The sequence below is a fragment of the Gorilla gorilla genome, chromosome 4, assembly GCF_029281585.2.
Source record: "Gorilla gorilla gorilla isolate KB3781 chromosome 4, NHGRI_mGorGor1-v2.1_pri, whole genome shotgun sequence".
Classification (NCBI taxonomy): Eukaryota; Metazoa; Chordata; class Mammalia; order Primates; family Hominidae; genus Gorilla; species Gorilla gorilla.
Genome location: NC_073228.2, coordinates 177,803,416 through 177,815,534, shown reverse-complemented (window position 1 = coordinate 177,815,534; position 12,119 = coordinate 177,803,416). Strand labels below are relative to the sequence as shown.

At 37.4% G+C, this 12,119-nt stretch overlaps 1 protein-coding gene across 5 annotated transcripts in view; it reads right to left on the bottom strand.

Annotated features, from left to right (window-relative positions):
• Nucleotides 1-12,119, bottom strand: part of C4H5orf47 (chromosome 4 C5orf47 homolog) — a 55,821-nt gene that overhangs the window by 29,520 nt on the left and 14,182 nt on the right. For 2 of the 5 annotated variants that reach the window (XM_055387387.2, XM_004043027.4), the window contains one exon: nt 9,281-11,150. The exons of 2 other annotated variants lie outside the window; for them this stretch is intronic. In XM_055387387.2, the coding sequence (XP_055243362.2) occupies nt 11,145-11,150 (6 nt within the window). In that variant the 3' untranslated portion in view covers nt 9,281-11,144. Of the gene's footprint in view, nt 1-9,280; nt 11,151-12,119 lie in introns of those variants that run through there. One more of the 5 variants, XM_055387386.2, reaches the window with a different exon arrangement.

The following is a 12,119-nucleotide window of genomic DNA, read 5'->3' as shown; positions in this document are numbered from 1 at the left end:
CCACTGCTCAAGGAAATAAAAGAGGATACAAACAAATGGAAGAACGTTCCATGCTCATGGGTAGGAAGAATCAATATAGTGAAAATGGTCATACTGCCCAAGGTAATTTACAGATTCAATGCCATCCCCATCAAGCTACCAATGACTTTCTTCACAGATTTGGAAAAAACTACTTTAAAGTTCATATGGAACCAAAAAAGAGCCCACATCACCAAGTCAATCCTAAGCCAAAAGAACAAAGCTGGAGGCATCACACTACCTGACTTCAAACTATACTACAAGGCTAAAGTAACCAAAACAGCATGGTACTGGTACCAAAACAGAGATATAGATTGATGGAACAGAACAGAGCCCTCAGAAATAACGCCGCATATCTACAACTAACTGATCTTTGACAAACCTGAGAAAAGCAATTGGGGAAAGGATTCCCTATTTAATAAATGGTGCTGGGAAAACTGGCTAGCCATATGTAGAAAGCTGAAACTGGATCCTTTCCTTACACCTTATACAAAAATCAATTCAAGATGGATTAAAGACTTAAATGTTAGACCTAAAACCATAAAAACCCTAGAAGAAAACCTAGGCATTACCATTCAGGACATAGGCATGGGCAAGGACTTCATGTCTAAAACACCAAAAGCAATGGCAACAAAAGACAAAATTGACAAATGGGGTCTAATTAAACTAAAGAGCTTCTGCACAGCAAAGGAAACTACCATCAGAGTGAACAGGCAACCTACAAAATGGGAGAAAATTTTCGCAACCTACTCATCTGACAAAGGGCTAATATCCAGAATCTACAATGAACTTAAACAAATTTACAAGAAAAAAACAAACAACCCCATCAAAAAGTGGGCGAAGGACATGAACAGACACTTCTCAAAAGAAGACATTTATGCAGCCAAAAAACACATGAAAAAATGCTCATCATCACTGGCCATCAGAGAAATGCAAATCAAAACCACAATGAGATACCATCTCACACCAGTTAGAATGGCAATCATTAAAAAGTCAGGAAACAACAGGTGCTGGAGAGGATGTGGAGAAATAGGAACACTTTTACACTGTTGTGGGACTGTAAACTAGTTCAACCATTGTGGAAGTCAGTGTGGCCATTCCTCAGGGATCTAGAACTGGAAATACCATTTGACCCAGCCATCCCATTACTGGGTATATACCCAAAGGACTATAAATCATGCTGCTATAAAGACACATGCACACGTATGTTTATTGCGGCATTATTCACGATAGCAAAGACTTGGAACCAACCCAAATGTCCAACAATGATAGACTGGATTAAGAAAATGTGGCACATATACACCATGGAATACTATGCAGCCATAAAAAATGATGAGTTCATGTCCTTTGTAGGGACATGGATGAAATTGGAAATCATCATTCTCAGTAAACTATCGCAAGAACAAAAAACCAAACACCGCATATTCTCACTCATAGGTGGGAATTGAACAATGAGATCACATGGACACAGGAAGGGGAATATCACACTCTGGGGACTGTTGTGGGGTGGGGAGAGGGGGGACGAATAGCATTGGGAGATATACCTAATGCTAGATGACGAGTTAGTGGGTGCTGCGCACCAGCATGGCACATGTATACATATGTAACTAACCTGCACAATGTGCACATGTACCCTAAAACTTAAAGTATAATAATAAAAAAAAAAGAAAAATGTTCACACAAAAATCTGTACACGAGTATTTATAGCAGTGTTATTTGTAGTAGACAAAAATGGAAAACAACCCAGATGTCCTTTAATGGATGAATGATGAAACAAACTGTGGTATCTCCATAGCATGGAATACTACTCATCAATAAAAAGAAACAAACCGTTGATGCATCCAACACACCTGAATCTCCAGAGAATTATGCACAGTGAGAAAGCCAATCCAAAAAGATTATATAGTGTTTGATTCCATTGATATAGCATTCTTAAAATGGCAAAATTATAGAAATGTAGAACAGATGAGTGGTTGCCAGGGGTTAAGGAGAGGGTTGGGGATGGAGATAAGTGGTTCAGAAAGGAAATATCTCGTTCATGTCCAGCTTAGGCAACACAGCAAGACCCTGTCTTGAAAGAAAGAAAGAAAAGAAAGATAGAGAAAATAAAAAAAGAGAGAAAAGAAAAATGAAAAAAGAAAAAAGAGAAAGAAAGAAATGAAAGAAAGAGGATGGGAGAGGAAAGAGAGAGAGAGGAAGGGAAGGAGGGAGAGAGGGAGGAAATGTTCCTAATATGGCATATAGTAAATACTGAGACTAATGGAGTCACCCACTATCAAACTAGGCTATTCCCAGTTGTTAAAAAAAAATTTCACTAAACTTCATCAGATTCCTAGAATAATGGGGTCCAATAAGAACACATCAAAGTCAGAGAAAGACCAACATGGCACCTGACATTCTGGAAATCTTAGCCAGTGCAATAAAGCAAAGAAAATAAGTAAAAGGTATTTACAGGTTGGAAGGAAGAAATAAAAGTCTCATTTATAGATGAAATGATTGTAGAAATCCCAAAAAATTCTGTATACCAGCAATTAACAATGGAAAATTCAAGTTAAAAGTGCCATTCAGAATAGAACCAAAAATCACAAAACATTTGGTGTACATCTTACAAACTATGTGCAAGATCTGTAGAGTGAGACCACAACACATTCAAAACCTAACAAAATGTAAAAAGACCTAAATAAATGAAGATATATCCCATGTTCAGGAATCAAAAGATTCAACATCGTTACAATGATAATTTTTCCCAAACTGATCTATAGATTCAATGCAATCAAATAAAAATCCCTAGTGTTTCTTGCAGAAATCAACAAGCTAATTCTGAAATTTATGTAGAAAGGCAAAAAAACTAGAATAGCCAAAACAATTTTGGGGAAACACCTTAAGCTGTAAGACACAATACTTAGTTTCTAAAATTACTATAGCAAGTCATAGGCCAAACTACCCCAAAATTACTATTGCCTCAAGACAGTGTGGTATTGGAGAAAGAATAGATACCTAGATCAAAGGAACAGTATTAGAGCATCCAGAAATAAACCTACAGACATATGATCAATTGATATTTTAAAGGAATCTTTATTATATATTGTTATAAGTAATAACTTAGCCTAAGAATTAGGATGCAGTTTTTAATTTTTTTGAGATAACTGTAGATTCACAAGCAATTGTAAGAAATAATGGAGATCCTGTGTACTCTTTACTCTGTTTCTCCCAGTGAATATCCCAGATGTGATTTTGCAAGATGTCACTTGCAAAACTATAGTGCAAAATCACATCCAGGATATTGTGATTGATATGTGCAAGACACAGACCAAGATCTCTCATGTTGCACTTACATAGCCACATGCACTTCTTTCCATCCCCAACCCTCTCCTTAACCCTTGGCAACCACTGATCTGTTCTACATTTCTATAATTTTGCCATTTCAAGAATGTTATATAAATGGAATCATATAGTATATAACCTTTTTGGATTGGCTTTCTCACTCTGCATAATTCTCTGGAGATTAAAGTGTGTTGCATGTATCAACGGTTTGTTTCTTTTTATTGATGAGTAGTATTCCATGGTATGGAGACACCACAGTTTATCATTCATCCATTAAAGGACATCTGGGTTGTTTTCTATTTTTGTCTACTACAAATAACACTGCTATAAATATTCGTGTACAGATTTTTGTGTGAACATAAATTCATTTCTCTGGGATAAATGCCCAATTGCCGGGTTGTATAGTAGTTGAGTGTTTTCAAAAATTGCCAAACTATTTCTCAAAGTGGCTGCAGCATTTTACATTCCCACCAGCAATGTATGACAGCTCCAGCTGCTCTGTATCCTCACCAACTTTTGTTATAGTCAGTATTTTTTTATTTCATCCGTAGTGTTATTTCATCATAGTTTTAATTTGCATTTCTCTAACAATGCAAATTAGGGAATTTGCATTTTTTCCTCCTTAGATCTATGATCCATTTTGAATATTTCTTTTATATAAGATATGAGAGCTGGCCACAGTGGCTCACACCTGTAATCCCAGCCTTTTAGGAGGTCAAGGCAGGCAACTGCTTGAACCCAGGAGTTCAAGACCAGCCTGGGCAGCATGGTGAAACCTTCTCTCTACAAAAAAAATACAAAAATAAAAATAATACAAAAATTGGCTGAGCATGGTGGCACATGCCTGTAGTCCCAGCTACTCAGCAGGCTGAAGTAGTAGGATGGCTTGAGCCTGGGTGGTCGAGGTTGCAGTGAGCCATGATCACCACTGTACTCCAGGCTAGGCCAGACTGAGACCCTGTCTCAAAAAAAAAAAAAAAAAAAGTGAGGTTTAGGAGAACGTTTACTTTTTTGCACATGGATATCCAATTGTTCCAACACCATTTATTGAAAAGACTACCCTTTCTTTACTGAACTGCATTTGCACATTTCCTTTATAAAATATCAGCTGAGACTTATGCTTCCACAGGGAAATGGTGCAGACACACTTTTCCCTATTCCTGTCTCCAAGTATTAAAAACTAAAAACTTGGAACATTATATATAAAACAAACATAAGAACACTCTGAAAGCTGTAGAGAACAGACCAGTTAAGAACTTCAAGGCTCAAGGAACAACACAGGAGTGAGTTCTTAGGCTTTCTTTTTGTTTCATATATTCCAGACTTGAAGCTTAAGAAGCCAGAACCCTGGAAATGCCAAAAGGCATAGACAAAAAAGGCCCAACAAAAACCAGCTCTCTCTACCTGAAGGACCAGGAAAGGAACAGCTGAGCAAGACAGAAAACTTTATGATGATAACCACTCAACTAGCCAAATACCACAGAAAAAACTGAGGCCCCAACCACATTAATAGCAGTAAGGGTTTAGTAGGAAGCCCAGGGTTTCACACTCATGAAGCTATGCTGATGTGTCCCAACACCCACAATGGGGTGATGCCAGAAAAGGCAAATTAGAAAGCCCAGACGTTCACCCCACTAGCCAGAAGGCAGGAAAAAGAAAACAGAAAAACACAGACCAAAAATAGCAAACAGAAAAAAACTAAAATAAAATGGAAAACTTAAGTACTAATATTAACTACATTAAATGTAAATGATCTAAATATATGCATACCAATAAAAGACAGACATTGTCAGAGTAGATTAAAAAAACATGACCCAGCTATATGTTGTCTATAAAAAACTCATTTCAAATATAGTGATATATGCAGGTTGAAAGTAAAAGAATGGAAAAAGATACAATAAAATGAAAGCAGGAATATTTATATTATTATCAGATAAAATAGACTTACGAACAAAGAAAATTACCAAACAAAAAAGGGCATTATATAATGATAAAGGATCAATTACCAAGAAGACTTAGCAGTCCTAAATATGTATGCACCAAATAATAAAGCTGCAAAATATGTGAAGTAAAAACTGTGAGAACCTAAAGAATAGAAAAACATACAATTGGAGACATCAACACACCTCTTTTAACAACTGATAGAATAACTAGACAGAAAATCATCAAGGATACAGAAGAACTCAGCATCAACCAAGAGAATCTAATAGACATTTGTTGAACACTTATCAGCAGTAGAATATATATTCTTTTCAAGTGCCCATGAAACCTATACCAAGACAAGTCATATCATTGGCCATCAAACAAGCCTCAACAAATGTAAAGGAACTGAAATCATACAAAGTGTGTTCTCTGACCACAATGGAATCATTCTAGAAATCAATAAAGAATAACAGGAAAATCTCAACAATTAGAAAGTAAACAGCGTATTTCTACATAATCTACAAGTCAAAGAGGGAATCTCAAGGAAAATCAAAAAATACATTTAGGTAAACCAAAATTAAAACACTTAGAATCTGAGCTATTTGATCAGGAGGAAAAAAGAGAAAACACAATATATCAAAATCTGTAGGATACAGCTAAAGCGGTGTTGACAGAAAAACTTATAACACCAAATGCATATAGTAGAAAAGATGAAAAGTCTCAATAATGTAAGCATTCGTTTCAAGAATATAAAAAAGAGGAGTAAAATAAAACCAAAGCAAACACAAGAAAGGAAATAGTAAATAGAAATGAAAGAAATTGAAAACAGAAAAACAAGAGTTCCTGGGTGGCCACTGATGAAGGATGGCAAAATCATCTGGCCATCATTCCGTTTTCTTAATTTCCAGTATCTCTCCAGGACACTGGAGGATTATTTTTTTTCTTTTAAGATAGAGTCTTGCTCTGTCACCCAGGCTGGAGTACAGTGGTGCAATCTCGGCTCACTGCAACCTCTAGGACACTGGAGGCTTTCTAGCGGGCATTTCTAGCTAGTGCAACCGAAGTGGATGATATGAGGATTAGACTACCTGCTCATGTAACTTGCTTGTGCTCTCTGGTCCTGCTCAGTCTTCAGTCCAGATGCACTATTTCCATTTTATGATAGTCTACTGCTAGTACTCAAATTTTTTTACTTGGTAAGTCTGATAGAATCCTATTTATAAAGTGAAGTCCCAGATCCAGTCATTTGGTACCTCAAGACCAATAAATCTGTCTCTACCAGAACCCAGAATCATGTCAGAAGTTGTTTTTCTTTCTTTTTTTTTTTGAGATGGAGTCACCCAGGCTGGAGTGCAGTGGCGCGATCTTGGCTCACTGCAAGCTCCGCCTCCCGGGTTCATGCCATTCTCCTGCCTCAGCCTCTCGAGTAGCTGGGACTTACAGGCGCCTGCCACCGAGCCCGGCTAATTTTTTGTATTTTTAGTAGAGACGGGGTTTCACCGTGTTAGCCAAGATGGTCTCGATCTCCTGACCTCGTGATCCACCCGCCTCAGTCTCCCAAAGTGCTGGGATTACAGGCGTGAGCCACCACTCCTGGCCCAGAAGCTGTTTTTCAAAAGGCATTTAATTCTATGCTGTGGACAGCATGACCCTGATCCATAATCCCATTACAGGGCCCGTGTTAGGCTTTCCATAAGCAACATACTACCTCTTTTCTCACTACTGACATCTCTAACATCATAAGGTCTTCCAGATCATATGACTCCAGCAGCAGGACTGCTTACACCACAGCCTGGAACTACTGCAGAGCCCTTTCCTGCACTGTGTCTCATTCAAAGTTAACAACCTTCTGTGTCACCTAAAATATGGGCCGGATCAATATTCCTAGATGAACAATATATTACTTCTAGGAATACAAAGAGGCCTACCATGCATGTGCTTCAGTTTTTGTGGTGAGGGAATCAAGATGTGAGCAGTGATTTTCACTCTGGAAGGGATATCCTAGCATACCCATGGCCATTGGACCCCTAAAAATATCACTGAAGCTTTCTACATTGGACTCCTAAAATCTTCACTGAAAATCCAGGCAGGTCCCTGAATCTTTGTAGCATTTATCTTCCACCCTTGGGAGCACACACATCTTTTACCAAGGCCTCCAGTATACGAGCCACTTGTTGCTTGTTCTGCTGATCAGCATAAAGTTATTAATGTAATGATCAGTGTGAAATTCTGTGGGATGAACAAGCAGTACAGATCTCTTTGGACTACATTATTGTGAAAGGTAGGAGAGGACTGGGCGCGATGGCTCATGCCTGTAATCCCAGCACTTTGGGAGGCCAAGGTGGGAGGACCACCTGAGCTCAAGAGTTCGAGACCAGCCTGGCTAATACAGTGAAACCCCGTCTCTACTAAAAATACAAAAAAATTAGCCGAGTGTGGTGGCACACACCTGTAGTCCCAGCTACTCAGGAGGCTGAGGCAGGAGAATCACTTGAACCTAGGGGGCGGAGGTTCCAGTGAGCCAAGATCACATCACTGCACTCCAGCCTCAGCATCAGAGCGAGACTCCGTCTCAAAAAAAAAAAAAAAGGTAGGAGAGTCAACATAGCCCTGAGGCAAAACCTTAAGTAAATACTGTCTGCCCCATGTGAATACAACTGTGTGACCTTTTCTGATTCAAATGGAAAAGAATGCATCTGCCACATCAATTGCTATATACCATGCTCCTGCTCTAACAATGGTACCTGTCTAGCAAAGCAGCTGTGTTCAGAGCTACTATTCAATTAACTTTGTAGTAGTCTACAGTCCTTTGGGTCTTTAATGGTAGCAATAATTTGTCACCCTCCTCCCATTCCACAGAATGTGATCTTATTATTATTATTATTATTATTGTTATTATTATTATTGTCTTGGCTGGGAGAAAGGAGGCAGTTTTAGGCATTTCTACTTGTCCTTCCTCACTGTGATAACTCTTACTCCACCAGACAAGCATCCAACGTAAGAGTTACTCCAACTGCCAGGTATATCAATTCCAATTACACACCCAGGGCCTGGGGAGATGGCTATTGGGTAGGTTTCTAAACCCAGTGGGCCCATTGTGAGAGTCTCAGGCTATCTCTGGTGCAGTTCTAAGAATTTTTCAGAAAGACAGAGAACCTTTGAGGCCTGTCTTGGAGAAACACACCTGCCTTAAAATCCTTACCATGCTTAATCATTGGCTTGGGAGCAACTTGTTGGGAAGAATGGCTTCATACAAATGTAGTAGAATTCACAATACAGCACAGCTGGGCTATCAGTCAATTATGCCCCTGTGGTGGGAAATCCAAGAAGCACATTTTCATGGCTGCCATAGGTATAGTCCATGACTCAGGAACTGGAATACTACTGCAGCAGCATACCACCACCAAACTCGGCATTCTCCCTAAAATAAAATGCTGCACTAGTGCTGTTCCCCATCTACTCCCAGGCTGTCCAGCCACCCGACTCCCACAGACCCGCTCCTAAAATCAAGACCATTATTTCACTATTTTATAAGTTTACTCCCATAAGATTCCCAGATTACCCAAGACTTTTCCCAAATTTTAACATTTCCTCAGCTTATATTGGATGTAAAAATACCCTGAATTTAATTAGTTCCTATGCTTAAATATTCCACTGTTTGTTTGTTTGTTTTTCTCACGAAAGTTTACCTGAAACCTTTCAGGTGACCTGGAATAAATGGCTGAATGATATTTTGAAGTATTGACGCTTCTTCACCATTCTGTACTCACCAAAATTTTTCATTAAAACCACTAGAAGATCTCTTCCCTCCCTTCCCTGCACAACTAAGCATGAAACAACCACTGCAGAACCCAAACCATAAGTTGCAAATATTAGACTATTAGGCTAAAATAAAATGCCTTTCATCCACACAGAGGAAAGAGTCAGATATAGATTTGGTGAGTGAATGTTTCTACTCATGAAAACTAGACAAATGACACTTTGGGCTGGAGATGAAGAGAAGGCAGGACCACAATGCAGTCTGAAGTCTTTAATGTAGCAGGGGTGGGTCATTAGCCCCTACTGAAATTATAGAACAGAAATAAGTTAAAGTATTGCAGCTTATGTTCAGCGATGTATCAGTAAAGAAAAGTCTTATGTTTATTATATTCTATTTAACATAACAGATCGAACACATATTCACCAGAAATTATTAAACAAAAATTAAAAGATTTAGAACAAATATTTAGAACATTCATTTCAGTGGGAGTCTTCATTCCTCCATGGTTCTAGAACAGTGAAATAAACTGAGTTTGTATCCAGCATTAGACTCTTATTTTAAATCTAACAAATATTGATATACCTAATAAATTAAAACAGACTACTATGTCAAGTTGCATAAGTCACATAAATATAAACATACATTGAAGCAAACCTAAAATTCTCATTCACATTCACTACAAAACTTTATGCAGCATAAATTACAGTATAAACAGTGTAAATATGTCTCATTTTGCAATGGACTTCAGTTGCATAAGCTAAAATTTGAAGCTTCACCCAAGGATTTAGCAGCCTGAAATTTACCCAGCATAATATAAAGAAGTTGTGTGACCCTCCATGCAGGGAAACTTGAGAGCCTACATGGCAAAAAAACCGAGGCCATTTCCCCAGGCAATGTGTCCTTCATCTGGAAACAGGTGGATTTGATAAATAGTCACTAGAAGATCATGTTACCACAAATTCTACACTGTCTTAGTCTCCTGAAGTAATTAAGTTACAACTATTATAGGAAAAAACAAAACTATGAATTACTTTACAGTCCTTACAACTTGTACTATTTCATGAGAATTTTGTATATTAACACTTTGTAATACCTTTGTAAAATAATTAGGAAGCCCACCTTCTCAATGCCCCCAAAAAAGAATGGATGTCATCACTGTAATCATCCTGGATATAAAAGTACCTGTCACTCCAAGGGAAAGAAGCAACTAGAGTACACAGAATTTGATCATGAACAAGCCTCATTTTGTCTTTCCCTCCTAAGTTTCCAGTTCCACCTAGGTCTTTGATTCAATTTAGAAAGAGAGATCGTACCAGCAAAAAAGCAGAAAAACTGGTGGAGGTAAAAGTTGATTACTACTTAATGTTGAGTAGAAAAAAAGGACTTATTAAACAATACTTCTAAATGATTTTCAGAATTCTAATCCTCTCATTCATTGACTTAAAAATAATGTATTACTCAGGGGCCTGGCAAGGTAAAGGGCATCTCCTCTGATCTTTGCCCAAAAATTTTCCTAAAATACTCCATATTATAATATAGTCCATTATAATATATCCATATTATAAATGCATACATTTACTAATTTTCCTTAGGATGAAAAGATGGCTTAAATAATCATTAGCTTAGTTTTAACACCCAAAATAATCGTTGCTATGTAAATTCTAAGGTTTTTTCCATAAAATAATTGAGAAGTTTAGAGGAAGCCAAAAATAATTTAAATGAATCCAAGTTTAATTTAAAAGTTACACCTAAAAGAAGAGATGAACAAAGCAGCAGTTGTAGACTCATTAATAAAATGGAAAAGCTGGTAATTATAAAATTCATGCAATTGCATTGATATGCTAATTAAATTTTATGTATGAGGTTAATTTAAAAGTATGTAGAATAAGTATTAATTCTGAAAATAACACTTGCATGTATATGGTTAACAATATTTAACTAAAGGTATTATTAAGTAGCAAAAAAATACTATTAATTTATAAAGAAGGTAATTTTTCTGTTCGACTACTAAAGTCCCAATTCTAATAAAACACATCAAAATTAACAAATAATTATGATTCATTTAATGTTTCATCTTTAGATTCTTCATACTCTTCTTTGGGAAACATCCAAAGATAGGTTAATCCTAAATTTAAAAATGACAAAATTGAGTTCTTGTTAATATAAAATATCATCATCCGTAGTCACTGAAAATTTTTAGCATTTCTAAGGCTATAAAGCAACAGTTAGAAACTCCCTGTACTTATTGTTTTAATGACTTTTACTTTCTCTAGTTGAACATAAAAAGTTTCCAACAGACTCAATATGTAACTCATATTTTTCTTTTCAACTCCAACTCCTGCCAATACCCTTGGTGACTTCAACAGTCCCATTTGCAAGAAATGTGTCACAGAAACATTGTGTCACAGGCTTTCACCTCCAGGCCACTTACTCACAACCAAGGCCATTGCCTAGACACTGTCATCACTGGAAGTTGTGCTTTACCTCTAGGTGCTGAAACTTTTCAAATGTTCCTAGATGACATATTTTTATGCTCCTACTTTTTATACCCTTATACTCTCACTAAGCAAGGTCTCTGCCCTCCTTTGAACTCCCAATCCCTTGATCTCCTGCGAATTTCATTTGTCTCCCTCCTCAGCCCCACAATCATCTCTCTCATTACTCCTGATTAAGTCCCTATAATCCCTGACTCCAAAACTGAAAATTCCTCTTTATCCTCGGCATTGCCTGATACTCTGTACTCAGTCCTCTCCTCTCTCCATCTTCACATTAAAGTCTTCATCTACATCTACTGTTAGAACTACATATGACCTTTATGCACTACAGATATCACACTACCTCCTGTACAACACTTCCAATAACTTGCTTAGCATTTTTTCCTGAGTACCTCACTATTACCTAAAATTCAACATGCCAAAAGTAAAACTCAGTACCTTCACAAAATGAGTCCTTTCTCCTGACTTCCTTATTTCTTATTCACTCTCAAAACTCAGCATCATCTTATCCCCATACCTGATCATCTATCTCCTCTCTGCACCCTCTGCAACCCTCATTTGAGTGCATTTTACTTTTCACTTGGATGCTATTACAATCC